The sequence below is a fragment of the Dromiciops gliroides genome, chromosome 4 (genome assembly GCF_019393635.1).
Source record: "Dromiciops gliroides isolate mDroGli1 chromosome 4, mDroGli1.pri, whole genome shotgun sequence".
NCBI lineage: Eukaryota > Metazoa > Chordata > Mammalia > Microbiotheria > Microbiotheriidae > Dromiciops > Dromiciops gliroides.
Genome location: NC_057864.1, coordinates 271,557,202 through 271,578,100, shown reverse-complemented (window position 1 = coordinate 271,578,100; position 20,899 = coordinate 271,557,202). Strand labels below are relative to the sequence as shown.

At 40.3% G+C, this 20,899-nt stretch overlaps 2 protein-coding genes across 7 annotated transcripts in view; one reads left to right on the top strand and one right to left on the bottom strand.

Moving 5' to 3' along the window:
- FBXO9 (F-box protein 9) overlaps positions 1 to 6,126 on the bottom strand; it is a 36,404-nt gene extending 30,278 nt beyond the window's left edge. The window contains exons 1-2 of one of the 2 annotated variants that reach the window (XR_006356420.1): positions 4,964 to 6,126; positions 30 to 116 (exon numbers count right to left, since the gene is read on the bottom strand). Coding sequence is in view for 1 of the 2 variants with exons in the window: in XM_044004881.1 (XP_043860816.1) it covers positions 30 to 116; positions 4,964 to 4,966 (90 nt within the window). In the remaining variant the exon portion in view is untranslated. The remainder of the gene's footprint in view (positions 1 to 29; positions 117 to 4,963) is intronic. The other variant, XM_044004881.1, reaches the window with a different exon arrangement.
- A 14,178-nt stretch (positions 6,127 to 20,304) lies between these two features.
- The window catches only part of CILK1 (ciliogenesis associated kinase 1), a 97,772-nt gene continuing 97,177 nt past the window's right edge, over positions 20,305 to 20,899 (top strand). For 3 of the 5 annotated variants that reach the window (XM_043962407.1, XM_043962405.1, XM_043962408.1), the window contains exon 1: positions 20,305 to 20,443. The gene's annotated coding sequence lies outside the window, so the exon portion shown is untranslated. Of the gene's footprint in view, positions 20,444 to 20,532; positions 20,778 to 20,899 lie in introns of those variants that run through there. The other 2 variants (XM_043962409.1, XM_043962406.1) reach the window with 1 other exon arrangement.

The window sequence follows — 20,899 nt, the reverse complement described above, 5'->3', positions numbered from 1 at the left end:
CTGCATGAACCAATGAATAAATGACATACCTGCAGGTTAGCTTCTTCAGGACTTGTATTTTCATCATCTTCGGCTCTTTTGGTATCAGAGCGACAATCATCTTCTTCAGCTTCTGCCTGAGAGGAAAACACAGGCATTTCAAATAAGAATCTGAGCATAGCATGTTTGGGCAGACTTATTGAAAATAATTTCACAAAAAAAATCCCAGTCCAACTGTAACAACATACTCATTTTCAAATATCAACATGTGACTTTCTGTTCAAGCTCCTCTAGCATTTAAAGTCCTTCAGAATTGGGCTCCAACCTACCTTCAAACTGGGCAACAAATTTGGTAAAAAAAAAAAAACACTTTGCAAACCTTAAACTGATATAAAAATGTTAACTATCATAATTCTTATTGTTACTATGTTTCCAGAATTACCATACATTTCTCCCTTTCACATTCTCTGTTCCAGCCAAACTGGTCTCCTACTATTGCACACACAGTATATTCTGAATCCTTACTTTCCTTCAAAGATCAGTTCTCTCACCACATTCGACAAGAAGACCTTCCTGATCTTACCAGCAGCTGCTACTGCCTCTTCTCCCTCATTCCCAATTACCTTGTATGTCACAAACTATCATGGCCTCACAAGGCAAGAAGAACTGGGTTTCAGTTCCTCCTCTACCATGTGACCCTAGGCAAATCAGAATCTCTCAAGCTCTAGGCAATCCTCTACAAAAAGAAATTGCAGAGTTATCCCCTGCATTGGTAGAGGAAGCTTCCTAATCTGGGATCCCACTTCAATGAAATCACAGGTCTATGCTCTATCCCTGTCCCTATAAACATATATTCTGTTTAGCCCAATAGAATGTAAGGTCCTTGAGGAACTTGACTAAGGGATTATTTGATTTGTGTCTTTGCACCAACAGCACAGTGCCTGACAAAGGAGGTACTTAATAAGTACTTGTTAATTATTAGATTGTGCTCATAAGGAATAAGGATCCTGAGAATTAATGCATCGCTAATAATTCCACAATCTCATTTTCAGCAAGGGTTTCCACCTCCTCTTCCACCATACTCTTGTTAACTTGTTAACAAGTACTGACTGTTCTGAATTTCACCTTTCTCCCATGACTTCCCATCTGAGGCTCTCTAGTGGCCAAGGTCTTTAATATCTAGAAATTGTATTTAATTATAATCTGGTTTTGTAATGTTATTTTAACTCCCTTTTCAGTTTTTGTACTTTCCAAAGGATTTAGAAAAAAAAGAAATGTATCTTTCCCCAAAGAATGTCAAATGACAAGAAATGGGGAAACCTACTCCTTCGTTACACACTGCTATGAACTACTAACTTTTCCTATTTTGAGAAAGCGTCTCTTTTTACATAACTTTAATTTTCAAATACATTCCTTCTCCTTCCCCTAAACAGAAAAGCCAACCCTTGTAACAAAAAGTAGGGAGGGAGGGAAGGAGGGAAGAGAAAGGGAAAAAACAGGGAAAGCATGCCTTTTGGTTTCTGGATCAAATAGGAACAGGATGAAAAGAAATGTCTTTAGTTGATTTTTTTCATTTGGCTCCTTAACGCATACCTAATTGGGAGTACTTTATAGTGTACTGTACAAATTACAATAACAGGTAGCCAGAATATGAGGTTTTGAATCCAGCTGAAAGAGAAACAGAACTCAAAGAGTTAGTGTCTAGAATGCACAAAGTCCTAAAAAAAAGTTTTTTTAATTACTAGCAGTGTTTCATGAAAATGAAAAAGTTCCTGACATCTAGACAAATTTTCTGTGAGTTACTCCAAGGAACTTGACTCAGAAAATAGTATGTCTGTTTTGTTCTCAGTAGATTAAAAAAAAAATTAGACTAAGTTCCAAGTTGACCAGGTTCATTAAGTAGGGTATTTTTTTTGTTTGATTTACTTTAGTTTGAGAGTCAGCAAATTAGAATGTTTTATTCAAGTATCTGGTAGTGTAGTATGAAAGACAGATGGACCTGGGAGTAAGAACACCTATGTTCATATCCTGGCTCTAAAGCTTATTAGATATTGCCCATGGGCAAGTCATAAGCTCTCTAAGCCTTGTTTCTACGACTGTAAAATGGGAATATTTGAATTGTCTACCACATAGAATTGTTGCAATAAAACATCTTGTAAAAAAACAAAACAAAACCTTAAATCACTACATAAATGAATTATTACAAAGATTGCTTGTTTTCCCTAAGAGCATATTCCTAAAAATATGTGAGATTCTAACTTCTACCAACTGGATTATTTTTCAAATGTACTGGCAAATTGATTCTTTAATGGTACTATATCAAATTATTGTGTAAAGTGACAATTTGTTAATACTAACTACTGCTTATTTTTTCAATCCAGGTTTCCCTATATTAGATTTGCTCAATGTGGGGTAAAGCCAGACTGCTATTATCAGGAATAACTCTAAAAAGAACAATTAATATTTGGGTGTTGCTTTGGTGAATAACGGCCCAACAAAGTTTTTTTCACATCAGAATGTATCTCTCAGACTTTTCTTCCACAACTACCAATAAAACTGAGCTCTTAGGAGATTCTCTACAAGTTAAGTTATTAGTTACTACAGAAATGGGAAAGGAATTTGCTCAACACTAAATGTGCTAAGTCACATAAAAATTGTGGCAACCAAGGAAATTGCCTTGTATCTTCCTTTTATGGTTACAAGGAAAAAATACACAACTGAAGTTTAATGTAATGTTCTAAAAACAGTAAAGTTCTAGTACATTTTAGCTGGATTTGAGTTTTTTATAATGGCATAGAAAATGCAAAGAAAATAATTTTGCATCAGTCATATTTTCACTACTTTTTTGTAGTATTCTCAACCTGCAACATTACTTTACAAATAACTATTTATAGAAGACTTCTTGCTTTCTTTCTTATCTTCAGTGGCCAGACTTTAACTAGCCTTTCACTAACATAGTAAACATTTAAGTCTTGAGCTAAGACTTTCAGGAGCTTTGAGACAAATAATCATGAAGAAGGGAACAGTGTTCACTCAAATAGTAAATTGTTATGGAATTAAAAAAAAAAAACAATCAGGACTCAACAAATTTGCTTTGGTCCTAGGAATCAAGTCCCAAGCTTAGAAGTTAAAATTTTCAGTTTTCAAAGAAAGAAAGAATTGAGTGTGGGATAAGGAGAAAGAAATTAGCAAGTTTTTATTAGACATTGGTACCCAACTTCATTTAGACATTCAAATTAAGGTCAAGAAGGATCTACAGTTTCCTCTGGAAAGGTTCAAAGAGAAAACTTCAAGCCTGACCTGAATACCTCCTGCATCATTATCAAGTCTAGTAGAAATTCTAATAGTCATCCATCCTCTCCAATTTCTATTCTTCTATATTCCATTCCCTTCAACACACTCCCCAAAAACCTCGAAATGAAGTATAAATGGTAGGTACAACATCAGACGGGTCGACTCAAGGAACCTAAAGGCCTGTGATGGTATCTTGTGACAGTTCTGTATTTAACTTTCATATTATCTTTCTTTTGATACATCTATTCTCCCAACAGCCTTCCCTAAAAGATAAGACTTGGGGAAGGCATTCTGCTTTGAAAACTTTGTAATCTAATAAAATTCCCACTATCTGCAAACGAATTTAAATAATTTTAAATGATATGGGAAACAATCAGGAATAATTTACATTCACAGAATGGTAATGGAGCCCTTTATTCATTTACAGCAAGTCAGAGTATTTTTCCTTGCACAATTAGGAGAAATAGAAAAAAGAGGGCCAAAATTGGAAGGAGCTATTAACTAGCAATCAACACTTAGTTTGGGACCATTCCCTGGTTGCTAGAACTATAAACTTAAAACATAAAATTAGCTACCAACTTGTTTAAAAAAAAAAGTCAGTAACTATTTCAACGTAATTGGCTTCTTTTGTAATTCTATGCATTTTGTTTTATGCATATGAAAATATTATTCTGAGAACGGAGCCCATAAATTTCACCGGACTACCAGGTTCCCTGCTGTTTAGCCTAGCTAAAAAGTGGCCCATATGGAAGGTCACAACCCATGCCACCAGACCACACTTTCTTGCCTATAAGAAGCCTTCCCACAAAACTCAACAAGGTCAGGCTATCAACAAGAACAGCCTACCCAAAGTCTTCCCATCCACAGCCCAGGCTAGTGTTGTTCCCAGGGCTTCCTGCCCTGTCCACAGGGAGCTGTTGGCTCCCTGAAACCCCCGACTCCAAAAAAGGCAACAGAGTATGCCCATGAGCTAGAGAGGGAACTAAAAATTTAATCTGGTTTCCAAGAAAAGACCAAAGTAACAAAATGCTCCTATCTCTAAAATTACTTTCCAAAATTCTCCCATGGGCTCACTTTCCTTAGGTGATTCCTGACCTGTCACTGGGAAGTGTGGTGGGGAGGGAGGCTGAATGTTCCTCAAGAAAAACCGAAGTCTTTGGAATTTCAGGATAGTCACTTAGGAGGGGATGAGGGAAGGGTGTGATGGGAATCCACAGGTCGCCAAGGTAGTGAGGCTGGAGGGCTGTGCCAACAGTTCAAATCTTGGTTCAAATCCAACTCCAGCCCCTTATTGGCTAGCTGCGTGACTCCGGGCAAGTTCATTTAACTGGCCTGCCTCAGTTTCCTCGTCTGAAAAATGGAGATAATAGCAGCGCCTATCTCGCAGGGTCGTTAGCAAGGATCAAATGAGTTGTAAAGCGCCCGACACATAGTAGGCGCTTAATAAATGTCTGTTTCTTTCCTTCCTAGAATGCTTGTTGACTGACAGACTAGGAGTAGTAGGTGGGAGGGAGCCAGCCCACTTTTCTCACACCCATTAAGTCAACATGCATTGAGTCAGCTCCTGCCATTGGCCAGACCCGGAGCGCGGGTTCCCCCTCCCACCGGTCCCGAGTTGGGGGAGAGGGGGGCCATGGGAAGGAGGGAGGGCCCCCTCCCTTGACCCCCCGCCACGTTCGGGTTACATTACCATGCTGGCTGCGGCGGCTGCTGCTGCGGCGGCGGCCGCGGGGTCGGCAGCGGGGGGCTGGCTCCCCGCGTCGGGCGGGCCCTGCCCCTCTCCCTGCCAGGGGCGCGGTGTCGCGGCTCGGTCTCTTCTTCTTCCTCCGGCCCGCCTGGCTTAGCAGAGTTCTCGGTCGGAGAAGCGCACCAGGCAGCGACAGTGACTGCGGGCCCGGCGGACGGCAGCCATCTTCCCGGAGCAGGGCGCCAGAGCGCGGCCGGCCGGGCTGGGGCGGGCCGGGGGCGGCGCGGGAGGGTGGGCGGCCGGGCTGCGGGACCTGGCTGGGTGGACGCCCACGGCCGGCCGAGGCGCGGCGGGGCCTAGCCGGGGAGGTGCGGCGTCTCTCAGTCGGGCCAGCTCGCGGTCACGGCTCTGCTCTCCAGCTGCCTACACAGCCGCCGAAAGCTGTGCCGGGCTCTCTGAGCATGCCCAGTGCGGGCGGCCCGAGAGTATCTCCCTCCTCCCCTCCCTCTCGCTCGACCCCCACGAGGCGGCAGCCGCGGTCGGGTGTTTAGGGGCAGCCGCAGGAACAGGTGCGGGCTGGAGGAGCCAACCAGGGCCGGCGGACGTCCAGCCGTGCGTCCCTGGCAAGCTAAGCGCGTCCGTGCGCCCCGCACCCAAGCTGGCAGGGAGGCAATGCGTGCAACACGCTGGCAGGCAGGGAATCAGTACGTGCAACACTCAGGCAGGTAGGGAATCAGTGCGCCTCGCATACAGGCAGGCAGCGCCTTCAACACTCAGGCTGGGAGGCAATGCGACCGGTACTGAGGCAGGCAGGGAGTCGATACGCCCAGCATACAGGCAGGCAGTGCGTCCAACACTCAGGAAGGCTGGGAGGGAAGACATAGCGTCCAACCTGAAGCAGGCAGGGCATCGATCCGCCCAGCATACAGGGAGGCAGGGCGTTTAGCACTCGGGTGTCCAGCATTCAGGCACGTAGAAGCCATAGTCCAGAAGGCAGTCCATGAATCCAACAAGGACAGGCCATGAGCCTTTTTGTACAGGGGTCAGGCAGGCAGTTCTGGCAGTCCTTCCAGCACTCAGAAAGTTTGTAGATATGGCATTCAGTTAGGCAAGCAGTCATGTGATCAGGACGTGGCTGTCGGGCAAGCAATAAACCATCATTTATTAATCCTCGGCTATATACCAGGCACTGTGCTAGATGCTGGAAATACAAAGACAACAAATAATCCTCATTTTCATGGATCTCCTGTTGGATGGAGGCGATCACATGTACATGTATAGGTATATACAAATTTGATATAAGGTGATTTTATTGGTTGGCGAGGCAAGGAGGGATTAGGAAAAGCTCCCTGTAGAATGTGGAAGTCTATGGGTCTAGCACTCAGGCAGGTTGGAAAGGAAGGCTGTTTACAGAGTGGTCACTGTGATTACCCTAAACTGAGACATGGACTTGAAATACAACATGAAGGAGATCTCGACTTATAACAATAATTCACATTTAAATAGACCCTTAGAGGCAGCCTGGCATAGTTGATAGACTACTGGGCCTGGAGTGAAAAAGATCTGGGTTCAAATTCCATCTCATTTACTTATGGTAGACTCTGGACCCTTCCTTTCATTGGATCGTAGTTGCCTCATATTTAAAATGGGAATAATACTAGCACCCACCTCATATGTTTGTTGTGTGGATCAAATGAATAATACATGGGAAGATATTTGCAAGCTTTATAGGTTACATGAATGTATATAATTTTTATCCAGCCTCTGACACTAGCTATGTGGTCTTGAGCAAATTCCTTACCCTCTTATTATTCTCTACTAAACCATTCCTTGTTTTGATGGACAGAATCCCTATGCTGGGTTTTATACTGTACAGTAAAATGTGTAAAACATTGCATTTGAGCTTTACAACCATACTGAAAAACGAGTATCTGATTTTTTCAGATGATAGACTTAAGACCCCAAAAGATTAAGGGACTTGCCTGAAGTGACACAGCTAGTTAAGTGTCAGAAATGAGATTTGAACCCAGGTCCTTCCTGACTATTAAGTACTCTAACACAAAAATAAAATTTTAAAACAGTATGTGAGCTTTGGGGGCAGCTAGGTGGTACAGTGGATAAAGCACTGGCCCTGGATTCAGGAGGACCTGAGTTCAAATCCGGCTTCAGACACTTGACACTAGCTGTGTGACCTTGGGTAAGTCATTTAACCCTCATTGCCCCGCCAAAAAATACCAAAACAACCACATATGTCAGCCTTAAGGTCTCCATCACAGTAACCATGTGAGAAACCAACTAAATTGTTCAACTCCAGTGTTAATAACCCAACCCCTACAGCCTACCTATATGAACCTCTCTAAGCCTCAGTTTCCTTATCTGTAAAATGGGGTTGTTTGATTATTTCTAAGGTCCCTTCCAGCTCTGAATCTATAATCTTACAACACTATGATTCTATTTTAGAATAACTCTTCAACAGGAGCATCAAACTATTCCCTAAGTTAGATGTGAAATATTTATTCTTCTTAAGAAATCTTCACTGAGCCCTACCATCTTCCTTTGCTTTTCCTTTTACAGCCAAATTCCTAGAAAAAGAAATCTATACTTGTGACTTTCCTTCCTCTCCTCTCACTTTTTGCCAGGCTCTATAATCTGGCTTCCCAATTCATCATTCAACTGAAACTACTGTCTACCAGTGATTTCTTGATTGCCAAGTCTAATCAAGTCTTCACTTCTGTAAAGATTAGAATGATGCCACCTGCTGGAGACTTACTGTAGCAAAGCTCCGCCATGAGGAGAAGGCATCTGAAGGCAAGACATCTGGTTCTTTGGCATCAGGAAGTGACGTTTGCTTGTATGAGGAAGAAGGGGCGAGGCTGGCGCTCTCTATTTCATCAGGACACTGGTGAGAGCTAGAAATACACTCTCCCTTTGATAGATAGATGAATCTAGGCTTTTCTCTTTCTCTTTACCAAATTCTTATTCTCCTTAATAAATGCTTAAAAGTCTAACTCTTGCTAAAGCTTATAATTTATTGGTGACCACTCATTAGATATTTTAGACAGACTAGCTAGAATTTTAGCCCCTTACACTTCTCTTGACCTCTCTGCAACATCTGACACTGTTGATCACCTTCTCAATGATACTGGTCCCTTTTTAGGTTTTGATAACATTGCTTCCTCTTGGTTATCTTCTTTCCAATCTAATTTTTTCCTTCTTACTCTCCTTTGCCTCTCTGTTGGATCATCAGCATACCTTCTGACCTTGGATGTGTTCTAGTCCTGTCACCTTGGCCCCCTTCTTTTCTATCTATACTCATTTGGTGACCTCATTAATTCTTATGGGCTTATCTTCTCTATGCAGATGACTACTACCACATCTACCACATCTACCACATCTACCATGGTCAGGCATAAATGTTCTCTTGCACTCAGTCTACATTACCAACAACTTTGAGACATTTCAAACTGGATGTTCTATAAGCATCTCGAACTCAACATATTTTTAAAAAGAATTCATTATCTTTTATCCCAAACCTACCCCCTTGTTAACTTCTTTATTTCTGTCAAGGGCACCTTTATCCTTCTAGTCATTTGAGTTCATAATATCCATATCATTCCCAACTTCTCATTCTCAACCCTCGTATCCAAAGCGTTGCTAAATCTTGTCATGTCTATTTTCTCACCATCTCTTTCATCCATCCTACTCTCTATACCAGTGGTGTCAAACTCAGATAGAACTGGATACCTGTGGACTGCATAATTGAACTTAGAAAACCTCAAATTAACATTTTCTATGTTGTACTGTATTTTTATTGAATTTTTAAAACATTTCACAATTAATTTTAATCTGGTTCTGACACATGCAGCCTGTGTGTCACAAGTTAGACACCTCTGCTTTACACTTATCAGCCACCACCCCAGTTCAGGCTCTCATTATCTCTCTCCTAACCTATTGCAATAGCCTTTTCTTGTTGCTATTTTATTTTGAATTAATTTTTACTACCTCCTCTCCCGCTGAAGAAAAAAAAAAGGAAACAAAAACTTTCATAATAAGCATACATGGTATAAGGGCCAAATTTATTATGGGAGAGTTAATTGGGTGGCTCACTGTAATATTGGGGTTCAGAAAATAATGAGGGACCTCTAGGTCCAAAGTTTCCTCTCTTCCAAACTGCCTTTTTTAGTTATTTCTCCCAGGCTAATAAGAAAGGAGATTAACAGCCTCTTTTCCACAAACAAACTAGGTTTTATTAATGGGAATAAAATTTACAACAAAGGTAAAATTAATAAAGCCAGGGACAAGGGTATAGGGGAAGGGAAAAATGGTATAGGGGAAGGGAAAAATGGATAAGCTCCCTGGCTCTAGCAAAGATTGACTCAATCCCCAAATTTGCTTCCAGCTCAGCTAATTTGAAGAGCTGGCTTTGTTTCTGTTAACTCACCACCTGGGATCCATTGTTTCTATGGGAGTCAGTTGTGCAGTCCCTCTCCAGTCCGCTCTTGGAAGCTTACCAACAGGAAAGAGAGCTTTTCTCATCTAGTGTTCCATTTTTCTACTTTTTCTCTCCCTTCCCCAAAAGGGAGGTCCTTCAAGTTGCATGGCTGAGAGTGGTCCCCTAGTGACATCAGTAGTACACTAACACGGCACTCAGGGCAGGCCAGGTGTGGTCTATATCTAATCATCCCCAAATAGGTACTTAGTCCATTTCTCATTCTCACCCAATTCAAACAATACTAAATCAATCAGGCAGGGCCCTGGGGGGCTCTGCCAAATTCCATTATTTTATCACAATGGTCAAGCAAAACAGAGTTCACATACTGGCCTTATCAAAAACTGTGTGTTCAGCATATTTAGTTCATTAACTCAGTGTCCAGAGTTGCAGAGCATTTTTCATCAGTTCTCTGGAATCATGATTGATCATTGTATTGATCAGAATTCTTCAGTCTTTCAAAGTTGTTTTTATAATGTTGTGTTATAGTATAAAGTTTTCCTTGTTCTGCTCACTTCCATCTGCATTGGTTTTATACAAATCTTCCTAGGTTTCTCTGAAAACATCCCACTTGTTTCATTCAGCTTGACAGTATTCCCTTACATTCATATGCCACAGCTTGTTCAGACATTTCCCAATTGATGAGGACCCCCTTTAATTTTCAGTTCTTTGACACAATTTTTTTTTTAAAGCTGCTATTTTTCTTCTTTGATTTCTTTGGGGTATAGACCTAATAGTGATATCACTGTATCAGAGGGCACACACAGCTTACTAATTTTTGAGCATTGTTCTAAAATTCTTTCCAGAATGGCTGAATAATTCATGCCTCTACCAACAAAGAATTAATGAGTTTGTTTTCCCACATCCCTTTCAACATTCATCATTTTCCTTTTTTGTCAACTTTGCCAATCTAATGGTTGTGAGGTGGAATATCAAAGCTTCTTTGATTTGTATTTTTCTAATTATTAGTGATTTGGAGCATTTTTTAAAAATATGACTATAGATATCTTGGATCTCTTCCCTTTAGAACTGCCTATTAATATCCTTTGACTTTTTATCAATAGAAAAATGGCTCTTAGTCTTAGAAATCTGATTCAATTCTTAATATATTTTGAAAATTAGACTTTAATCAGAAAAATGTGCCTCAAAGATTTCCCCTTCTCCCCCCATTTAAATGTTTACCTTCTAATTTTAGCTGCATTGGATTTGTAATTCTTTAATTTCATTTAACCAAAATTATCCATTTTATCTTCTCTCATCTTTTCTATCCTGTTTGGTGATGAACTCTTCCCATATCCATAAATCTGAAAGATAATTTCTTCCTTGCTTCTCCAATTTGCTTATGATGTAACCTGTGATTTCGCATACTGTCATAGTAAATGCTACAAAAGTATTATTATTATTATTATTATTATTATTATTATTATTATTACAATATATCTAGGTAAGGTAGCCATTTGGAGACCTCCTAATTGGTCTCCCTGACTCAAGTCCCACCCATACTTCAATCAATCCTCTACACAGTTCCCAAAGTGATTTTCCTAAAATGTAGGTCTGACCATGTTACTTCCCTACATTACAAACTCCATTGGCTCCCTATTAACCACCTCCTACCACCATCATCACAAATTCAAATCTAGCCTCAGACACTTACTAGCTGTGTGACCCTGGATAAGTCACTTAACCCCTATTTGCCTCACTTCCTCATCTGTAAAATGCGGATACACTGAAGAAAGAAATGGCTAATCACTCCAGTATCTTTGTCAAGAAAACCCCTAAGACAAAAGTCCATGGGGTCATATGGAGCTGGATTCCATATGACAACAACAGCCACTAACAAACACACACACACACACACACACACACACACATATACACACAAACACGCAAATCTAAACTGTTTGGTGTGGACATGAGCTCTGTAATGCTTTGTAGTCCCCAACTAAATATTCTAGAGCTTCCCTTTTTCACAGGGGAATCAGACAATGTAATAACACAACTAGCCAATAATCAGGAGGACTTCTGATAGCCAGGGCTTCTTGACATACCAGTGATCCTTTGCAAAGTAAACTTTAGCTGAACTTGGAGATGGCTGCAACTACTGAAACCAGTCTTGATCAGCCCAGAGATTAAAGCTAACATCTTGCTTTCTGACTTATCTAAAGAGCATCAATGCTCCTGTTTTCAGATTTATTGTATTTATAGATAACTTCTCTGTTACCCCCACTTTGTATGTATACTTACCTCACCTTTTCCTACTCCTCTTTAAGCAGATAAGAACTTTGTCTCATTGCTCTAGCTTGCTAACTTTTCTTCTCTGGCAATAAATACAGTTGTAATCTTTATAAACTGTGATAGGGGCAGCTAGGTGGCGCAGTGGATAAAGCACTGGCCCTGGATTCAGGAGGACTTCTGTTCAAATCCGGCCTCAGACACTTGACACTTACTAGCTGTGTGACCTTGGGCAAGTCACTTAACCCTCATTGCCCTGCCAAAAACAAAACAGAACAAAACAAAAAAACACAGAGGTTACATAAACTGTGATCATACTGTCATGGGGAAATAGGTGGTAGTGGTCCTTAGGTATTCCTCTGTAAAGAATTACAAGTCATGCACATAGTCCAATTGGGATAAAATGCTCTAGAGAAAGTGACCTAGAGGGAAGTTGAAGAAGATGGCTTAGAAACATTCTCCTCCCAGAACAGAAGGCAAAAGCTTTTATAGAGGATAGATGAGATGAACACCTGACAATGAAAAGTTCCTTTTTAGGGCTGGGGTGGGAAAAGCTTGAGAGAGGGGTGGTGGTCCTGACTTCTGGAGTTATCTCTGTCTCCTGGCACTGCCCCAGGTAGTAACCATACCTAATTGACTTTGCTGCTATAGAATTTTATCTCCCCTGACTTCTTAGGTATGTTAGTCCTGATATTTAGTAGGGGGAGCTAGACTTTAATAGTGTCTTAATTCCTCAACATGTCCTAAGCCCCATGTCAATACTCTGGCTCATTCCAGGTCCCCCTTTTAGACCTGGGGTTTCTTCTGTTTTAGTAGTTCACAGGGGTTTTTATTTTAACATTGGCAATGTAAAGCCCTTCACAATCTACCTTTCTAGCTTTTATTACACATTACTCCCATCATGCACTCCATGTCCAGCCAAAGAGACCTCAACATACATGGCACTCCATCTCTTCTCTCCATGGGCTTGCACAGACTATCCCCCTCTCCATGCACTTCCTTCTTACTCCTCCTAGAATCCCGACTTTCCTATAAGACTCAGATCCAATGCCACATGAAGCCACTCTTAATTCTTCCATATCTCTTAGTGCTCTTTCTGATGAAAATCACATTCTATCACATTTGTATCTCCCAATTCTATCACATTCTATCACATTTGTATCTCCCAATGTCATATCTATGTTTTGTCTCCCCTGAAGAGCATAAGGTCTCTGAACTTGAAAAAATGGTTTCAATTATGTCCCTGAATCCACACTCTCAATCAGAGTTTTGGCACATAATTAGCACTTTAAAAATGTTTGTTGATTCTTCTTTAGTAGCCCTTGGCAATTTGGTAAATGTGTGTTTTCATAGTGTGGAGATAGGGAGGGATCGAATCCCTTCTGTGTTCTGTCACTCTATGAAATTATTGTCTAAATTCTCTCAATCTCCCTTAGAAGATATACCAGAGAGGCTATTCTGTATTTCACGTGTGCCCAAGTATGCTCCTACAAAGCACTTGTTAGCCCCAAAATTAATGAAACAATCAATATAGGAGAAATAAGGTCTTTAATTAGGGCAGAGGAGTTATAACTCAGAGTATCGAAAAGCAAGAATGCTAGGAATACCCAAAGATGGGGACTGAGGACAGGGTTTATATGGGGTAAGAGAACAAAAGGAAGTATAAGACTGCCCTTGAGTTAAGTATAGAAACTAGTTAATTCTAAATAGAAGCTACTTAATGTAAGTGGACCCTTTTACTTAATAACCTAAAGTCCAGGGAGTGAGGTAGGGAATCTTTGGGAGGGGATAGTTTGTTTGGGGGAGATCCATAAGTCAATCAAGAGTCTGGAATTGACAAAGATTGGTTAGCCCCAGGCAATTCATTGGCCTGGGAATGGGGAGTGGGTGGGGATCAGTCAGTTCTCAGTAAATTGTCTAGCATACTACATACATGTCAGCCCATGAAACTGTGGTCTATAATTGCTTGATATGTGACTGGCCTTATAAGTATGTCACACATATTTATAATTATGTCATTTATGTTAATACTGTTATTATGAAAATCATGGTTTGTCATAGGCCACTTATGTCCACCATGATCTTTCCATTGGCCTTTGGGTTGTGATTTTAACTCTTCCAAACCTTGATTTTTCTATGCTTAATATTCATATTGTGTCAACAGGAGACTATGTTAAAAAGGTTTCTTTGAAGGAGGAAATATTTTCAGATTACTGAAAGATCTGAGTAATTTTTCAAATGAAACCAAGTTGATTCTCTTCTACTTCAATTTTGGTGCAGTGGGACCCCAAGAAACCTAAAGATCCCAACCCCCAAGTAATCCTTGAATTCTCCCCCTAGGGTAGGGGCAGCTCTGTCTCCCACTTCAGGAATGAATATTGCCAAGCACAACCCTGGTAATCTGATAAGCTATACCAAGGTCTGCAAGATGATATGCAAGATATGGATGGATGCTGCTGTATCTTGCTGATGCCCCATTATTCCAAAATCCCCTCCCTGTAGCATTTCCTTCTCAGTGCTTCATAATGCCCTTCCCTTTCTTTGTTTTGTAAAGATACAAAAGACCTGCTCTTCTCTTTTGCCAGTTGGACTGTTCTCCTTAGTGATTTATTCCCATATTCCTCTCTCCTAATAAAGCTCTTTTTATTTTACAAGATTAGCGATAAGGGGGGCAGCTAGGTGGTGCAGTAGATAAAGAGTCAGCCCTTGATTCAGGAAGACCTGAGTTCAAATTTGACCTCAGACACTTGATACTTACTAGCTGTGTGACCCTGGGCAAGTCACTTAACCCTCAATGCCCCACCAAAAAGGAAAAAAAAATTAGTAATAAGCCTCCAATTCTTTGGATGAGCTACCCCCCATCCAGATCGCAAGTCCCCCCAAATAATTCCATCTCGTTGTCCATTTGTTATACCAATATAGATATGGATATAGGTATTCTGATAGATCAGTTTGATGAAATTGTGGTCTGGGGAACATATACTTTTTATCTGCTTTGTTTTTCTAAATATAGTTAAACATAGCTCTGACCCTGCAGAACTGGACAAAGAGCAAAAAAGGATAGAGGATGATGGTGTTGTAGACTGGTGTTTTCTCTCCTACTGAGGTATAGATTACTATTCATTACTAGAGACTTTCCACTAAGTAGATATTCAGACCTTAATGAGAAAGCAAGTGTTGGGGAGTACTAGAGAAATTATGTTGGAAAAAATGGATTGGGATCAAGAGAAATGGAGAAAATCTCTATATATGGATTTCCTCTCTCTTTCCCAGTAAAGTGGCCTTCACTCTTCTTCACATTCTTCCCCTACCCCCATCTTTAAATGCAGTTGTTTGATTTTTTTAAAGGTTGTAGTCTTAAGAACCCTGAAAAGAAAATCACATTTGTTAGCTGGGAAATCTCCAAGGACAAATGATCTTTCCCATTATCCTTTCTCCCCTTTCTGCCTGGCCCCCCTATAACCCAGGGGTTCTTAACATGGAGCCCACAAAGAATCCCTTTCTCTGATGGATTTCAGGGGTTCCATGAACTTGGATGGGAAAAAATACATATTTTCATTAACCTCTAACTGAAACTTAGCATTTCCTTCAATTATGATTAAAACAACAACAAATCCAGTGTTTTTCTGAGAAGGGATTCGTAGACTTTACCAGACTGTGAAAGTGATCTATGACGTAAAAAAGGTGCCCCTTCCGGGCAGCTAGGTGGTGTTGTAAATAATGTACCAGCCCTGTATTCAGGAGGACCCGAGTTCAAATTCTGACCTCAGACACTTGACACCTACTAGCAGTGTGACCCTGGGCAAGACACTTAACACTCATTGCCTGGCAAAAAAAAAAAAGCATTCCTGCCTTCTAGATGAAATTACTCATTCTTTTTCAGCTTTAATACTGGTTATGAAGTAAGGTTCCTCATGGGATTGACAAGTTTTCCATTTCATATTCTTCTGATACCCAAACCATAAAGATTCTGTTTTTATACATTTAAGCAAGTGTTCTTTCCCCATAAGATTTGTAACATAAAATTCAGGGCTGACATATTACTACATTGTTGTGTTCTGGGGGAAAAATGGATGAAAGTAGCATATATTTAGCACATCTACTCCCCAAATGATCACAACACATTCCCTTACTCTCTCCTCAGCTGTTTTTTTCCAAAACCGGAATTGTGGAGTATAGGCTCTGAAATTCTAAGGTGACTCAGTTCTTGGGTAAATGTGCTCAGTTTAATAGGGAAGGTATCAGTCATAACAATGTGTAACAAGGGATTGTCCTTTTTAGCAGTCCAGACAGATGCTGGAGTATGAGGGCAACCACTACTTGGAAGAGATACATAAATGGGTGAAGAAATATTCAGAACTTAAAAAAATAAACATTTTTATTTAAAGTTTTATTCTTCCTTCTCTCCCTCCCCCACCCCCTCCCTGAGGTGGTAAGCAATCAGATATAGGTTACACATGTGCAATTATGTAAAGCATTACTGTATCAGTAATTTTGTACAAGAAAACCTGAATTTAAAAAATGAAAGAAATAAAGTGAAAAATAGCATGCTTCAGTCTGTCTTCAGTCCTTATCAGTTGTTTCTTTGGAGGCAGATAGCATGCTTCATCATTAGTCCTTTGCGTTTGTCTGAGATCATTGTATTGCTGAGAACAGTTAAGTCATTCACAGTTCTTCATCAAACAATATTTCTGCTACTGTGCACAACAATAGAACAACTTTTTATCAATGGTTTCAGGCATAATCTGACTACAAATCCCATCTTGCTACAGAGCCCTACTTGCACTGCTTCCCTCTTATCTAAATAAGGTAACCGTGACGTATGCTGGGACTTGTAGTCTTACAAATTAGCGTTGCATGCTGGATCTCACAGAGGCGGCTCATACTCTGTCTCTTAAAGGCCAAGTGCATTTATTTCATTTCTGCTAGGGTGAAATCTGCTTTTGAGGCTCTTCACTACTCAAATGTTCTTTTACTTTGGGAAGCTAAATCTTTTGGAAACTACTTCAGAACAGGCAGAAAACTCATGCTCCATGAAAAAAAACAATCTATTAGTAACTGGAAGTAGGGCTTAAATGTCAAATATTTTACTTTATTTTTGTAGGGCTAGGAAATATATCAGTTGGGAAATGGGGCTGAAGGGGACTGTAAAAGGAAGATGGTGACATTGAGAAGGGGACAGACAGATAACAAATGCTGAGTTTTGTATACCTAGGGCCTACCTGTGGATTCAAACCCTGGCGTCAGCCTTCTCAATGTTGTGTTTTAACCCTAGAGGAATTGGCATTTAAAAATATCTCAAAAGATCAATTTGGGTCAACTGACATAGTGCATTTTTTAAAATTTCATTAAGGCAAAGAGAATAGAGATAGTAGGATCAAAAATTTTATTTCAAAGAAAGATCATTATATTTCTGGGGTCAGTTGAGGTGTCTGGTTCTTCTTTGATAATATCCCCATAGTAAAAAGGGCCCTTGAGCTATTAGAGGCCAAAAGTTTAATTGGAATATTTAATTATAATTTAGTGCCTCACATCTCGAAGAAACCAACATTCTTTCCTCCCCCCTTCCCATTTTAAAAAGTCACAAATTCAGTTTTGAAATTAAAATGATAAGGGGGAGGGACCAGAGACTTTATAAAGAAACAATGACTTGGGTGTCTTAGAATAAAAAAGGTTTTGTTTGCCAACAGGATATGGGCTACAGAGCAACCCTCTGAACCAGTCCTGTCCATTTAACTTTCTGCTTGTCAAAATATTTCACTGTGGCCAATCTAGTCTGGGCATACAGCTTTTAATTTGCCTGGCAAGGGTAAGCTTTAGAAATACTATAATGAACTAATAATTTTTAAAAATATGATTTCATTAAAGTTACTGTAACTCATAATTCTTGATTTTCTGTCCAATGCTAGTGGCCTAAATAATGCCCTGAGCTTTCTTTGTGTACATCCAGGACAGTATCTAGCACACAGTAGACCCTTAAATGTTTATTGGCAGATTGACAAAAATGGTGAGCAAAAGCAAGGTGGATTCATGCTTCAGTTTTTATTTGGCTTCTAAGATCCCTTCTTACTTAAGCTTCTGGGGTTCTTTGAAATTCTCCCATCTACAAGGATGGTGAATTAGGAAAGTTAAATTCATAGATAAAGAAAACAGGAAGGAATACTACAATCAAAATACAGACTGCCTACTGAATAAAACCCAACAAACAAACAAAAAAACCACCAACACAGGGGAGGAGAGAATTTGGTTATTTTAAGCTATTTCATATTCTTAAATTTGGGGACCCAAAGCAAACTTTTGCAAAGGGTCTTCTTCCAATCTATTACTCCTAGACATATCCCTACGAAAAGACCTAGCTTCCCTGCTTTGCACAATGTTTAACAAATGTCAACTGAACTGAATTAATGTGATTGAAACTTCCCAGGCCAGGCACTGCAGAGGTACTCTCCTTTAAGGTTATATGTGTTATATGTGCTCTCTCTCTTGCGATCCTTACCATACGACAAACTTATTTTTCTGAGTTTATACTACTGGTATGTCATTTAAGGAACTAGACATGAATTTATTTTTGTTGTAGCTGAGTCTAGTTTCATTTTCACACTTTGAATCTACACATTGTAAAAACAATCCAGGGAAATGTTTAAATTTTAAATGCCTGTACCTAGTAATCATTTAATATGTATATATACATAAATGTATATGTATACACATAAACATATGTGTATCTATGTGTATGTATATTTGTATATGCACACACATATTAAAATCCAGCCTTAGATACTTACTAGCTGTGTGACCCTGGGCAAGTCACTTAACCAACCTGTTTGTCTCAGTTTCCTCAGTTATAAAAGGTAGGTAATAATATTGCTTACCTCCTAGGGTTGTTGTGAAGATCTAAAGAGATGGGAGATAATATTATTTTAAATGCTTAGTACAGTGCCTGGCAGATAGGAGGCACTATATAAATGTTAGCTATGATTATAACCATATATGTTATATTTATAATACATCCCTATTAAATAGTGAGTCCTAAAACATCATAAATCAGGATTCTCAACTTCTAGTTCATATAAATAAAACCCCAAATATAGTTAGTTCTCTGCTTTTACTTTTGAGTTCTAGTTGAGAGACCTAAATTTTTAATCTAGAGCTAAGGGACTTCAGAGGTCTTCTAATCCAATCCCCTCATTCTAGAATAGAGGAAACCAAGGCCTAGACAGGTGAAGTTACTTGCCCATGGTCAGTCACACAAATAGGAGGAGTCAGAGGCAGGATTTTAACTCAGATTATCTGATTTAAGATCTACTAAATCTGTAGCTAAATGTTAGAATTTTGAAATTAAAAACTTTATCTGCTTTCAACCCTCAGCACTGTGTGTAGTTGAAACTTTACATTTATGCTGGACACACACACACACACACACACACACACACACATTTTTTTGGGGGGGGCAATGAGGGTTAAGTGTTATGCTGGACATATATTATAGGGTCTTGTCTCCCCCCATTAGAATGTAGTACAGCAGTGGGAGGTATATATGAGTGTATTTATTAATGTATTTATTCTGTATATATTTTTATATGTACTTGTTTCTCCCCATTAGAATATATGCTCCCTGCAAGAAGAGATTGTTTCATTTTTTTGTATCAACAAATAAGAATACTTTGTATTGTTTGGCAGTAAATCAATCAAATATTGATTAAAGGACCTATTTTGTGCCAGGCACTGTCTTGGGGATACAAAGAAATAATCCCTATGTGCAAGGAACATATATTCTTTTTTATTATTATTATTTTTGAGGGGCAATGAGGGTTAAATGACTTGCCCAGGGTCACATAGCTAGTAAGTGTCATGTGTCCGAGGTCAAATTTGAACTAAGGTCCTCTTGAATCCAGGGCCGGTGCTTTATCCACTGCACCACCTAGCTGCCCTCAAGGAACATATATTCTAATGGGGGAAACAAGTATACACAAAAATATATGCAGAATAAATATAATATTAATAAAGATATACCCATTTACACCCCTAGTGCCTTTCCTTGTGATTGGCTGCCTCCTCCCAAAATCTCCATTTAAGGAGGCTACTCAGGCCAACCAGGTCTTGTTCTTCCACTCTGGACTTTCTCTACCATGTTCTCACTCCTGACTTTTGTCCCTCTGAGCCCCCCCCATCCCCCTTTCAGCTTCCTTTTATAAGCTGACTTCCCCCATTACAATGTAAGCTCCTTGAGAGTAAACACTATTTTTATTTGTATTCCAGCACTTAACACTGTATTTGCTACATAGAAAGCACTTAAAAAAAAGACTATTGGCTGAATATGTGTGTGCATGTTCTATGTGTGTGTGTGTGTGTGTGTGTGTGTGTGTGTGTATACATCTGTGTCTCTGTGTGTAAGTCTGGGAGGATCAAGAAGAAGGTATTTATTTTTACCATCTCTCCCCCTCTATTCGAGGTTAACCACTAACCAGTTCCTCCCTCTCCTCTTCAAAGCAAAACCAGAGGCTACAATGCCAGAAAATGAACGAGGGTGCAGAAATACCCAAAACCAGCAAGGGGAGCTACAGCGTAACTTTGGCCAGAGAATGCTACTGGTTGTCCCTGATTAGAAGCCACATTGGCTTTTGTTTGTTTTTCTCCTGGTGGGTGGAAAGCTGCTCTCTCTCTTGCGATCCTTACCATGAGCTTGCTGGCCAGCCTAGGCCCATTCAGTCTCAGAACCTCCCAGAGTCCCCAGGATGGACCGCACGGACTCTCCTAGCAGGGTTGGTACCACGTTGGTAGTTATTTCACGGCGGGGTAGGGGGAGGGTTGTCTCCGGGAGCTGCGAGACTGTGTTTATCCATTGCCCGGGGCTCAGCCTCCTCCAGTCGGCTTTGGAGAAGAGGATTTACCAGACTGGGGATGGCTGCAAGTGTTCTTTGAGGGGGACTGTCGCTCTGTCTAGTAGATCTGATTGTGCAGATGCTTAGGCACCAGTGGAAAGGAAGGGAAAGGTATATTAAGGGAGCGTTGGCTTCGCATGACCCCTGGCATCAAAACTCTGTTTCCTGGGAGACCGGAAGATTTGGATGAATGTTTTCGTTTCAGTCTTAAACGGTGGGGATGCACTTTCATGATCTCAACCTTTTTTGGGGAGGGGGGCCCCAAGTAACTGCACATGGAATTTTCCCGGTTAGGCCACCGATTGCCCCACAAAGCGGGGGAGGTCTAAGTACCGA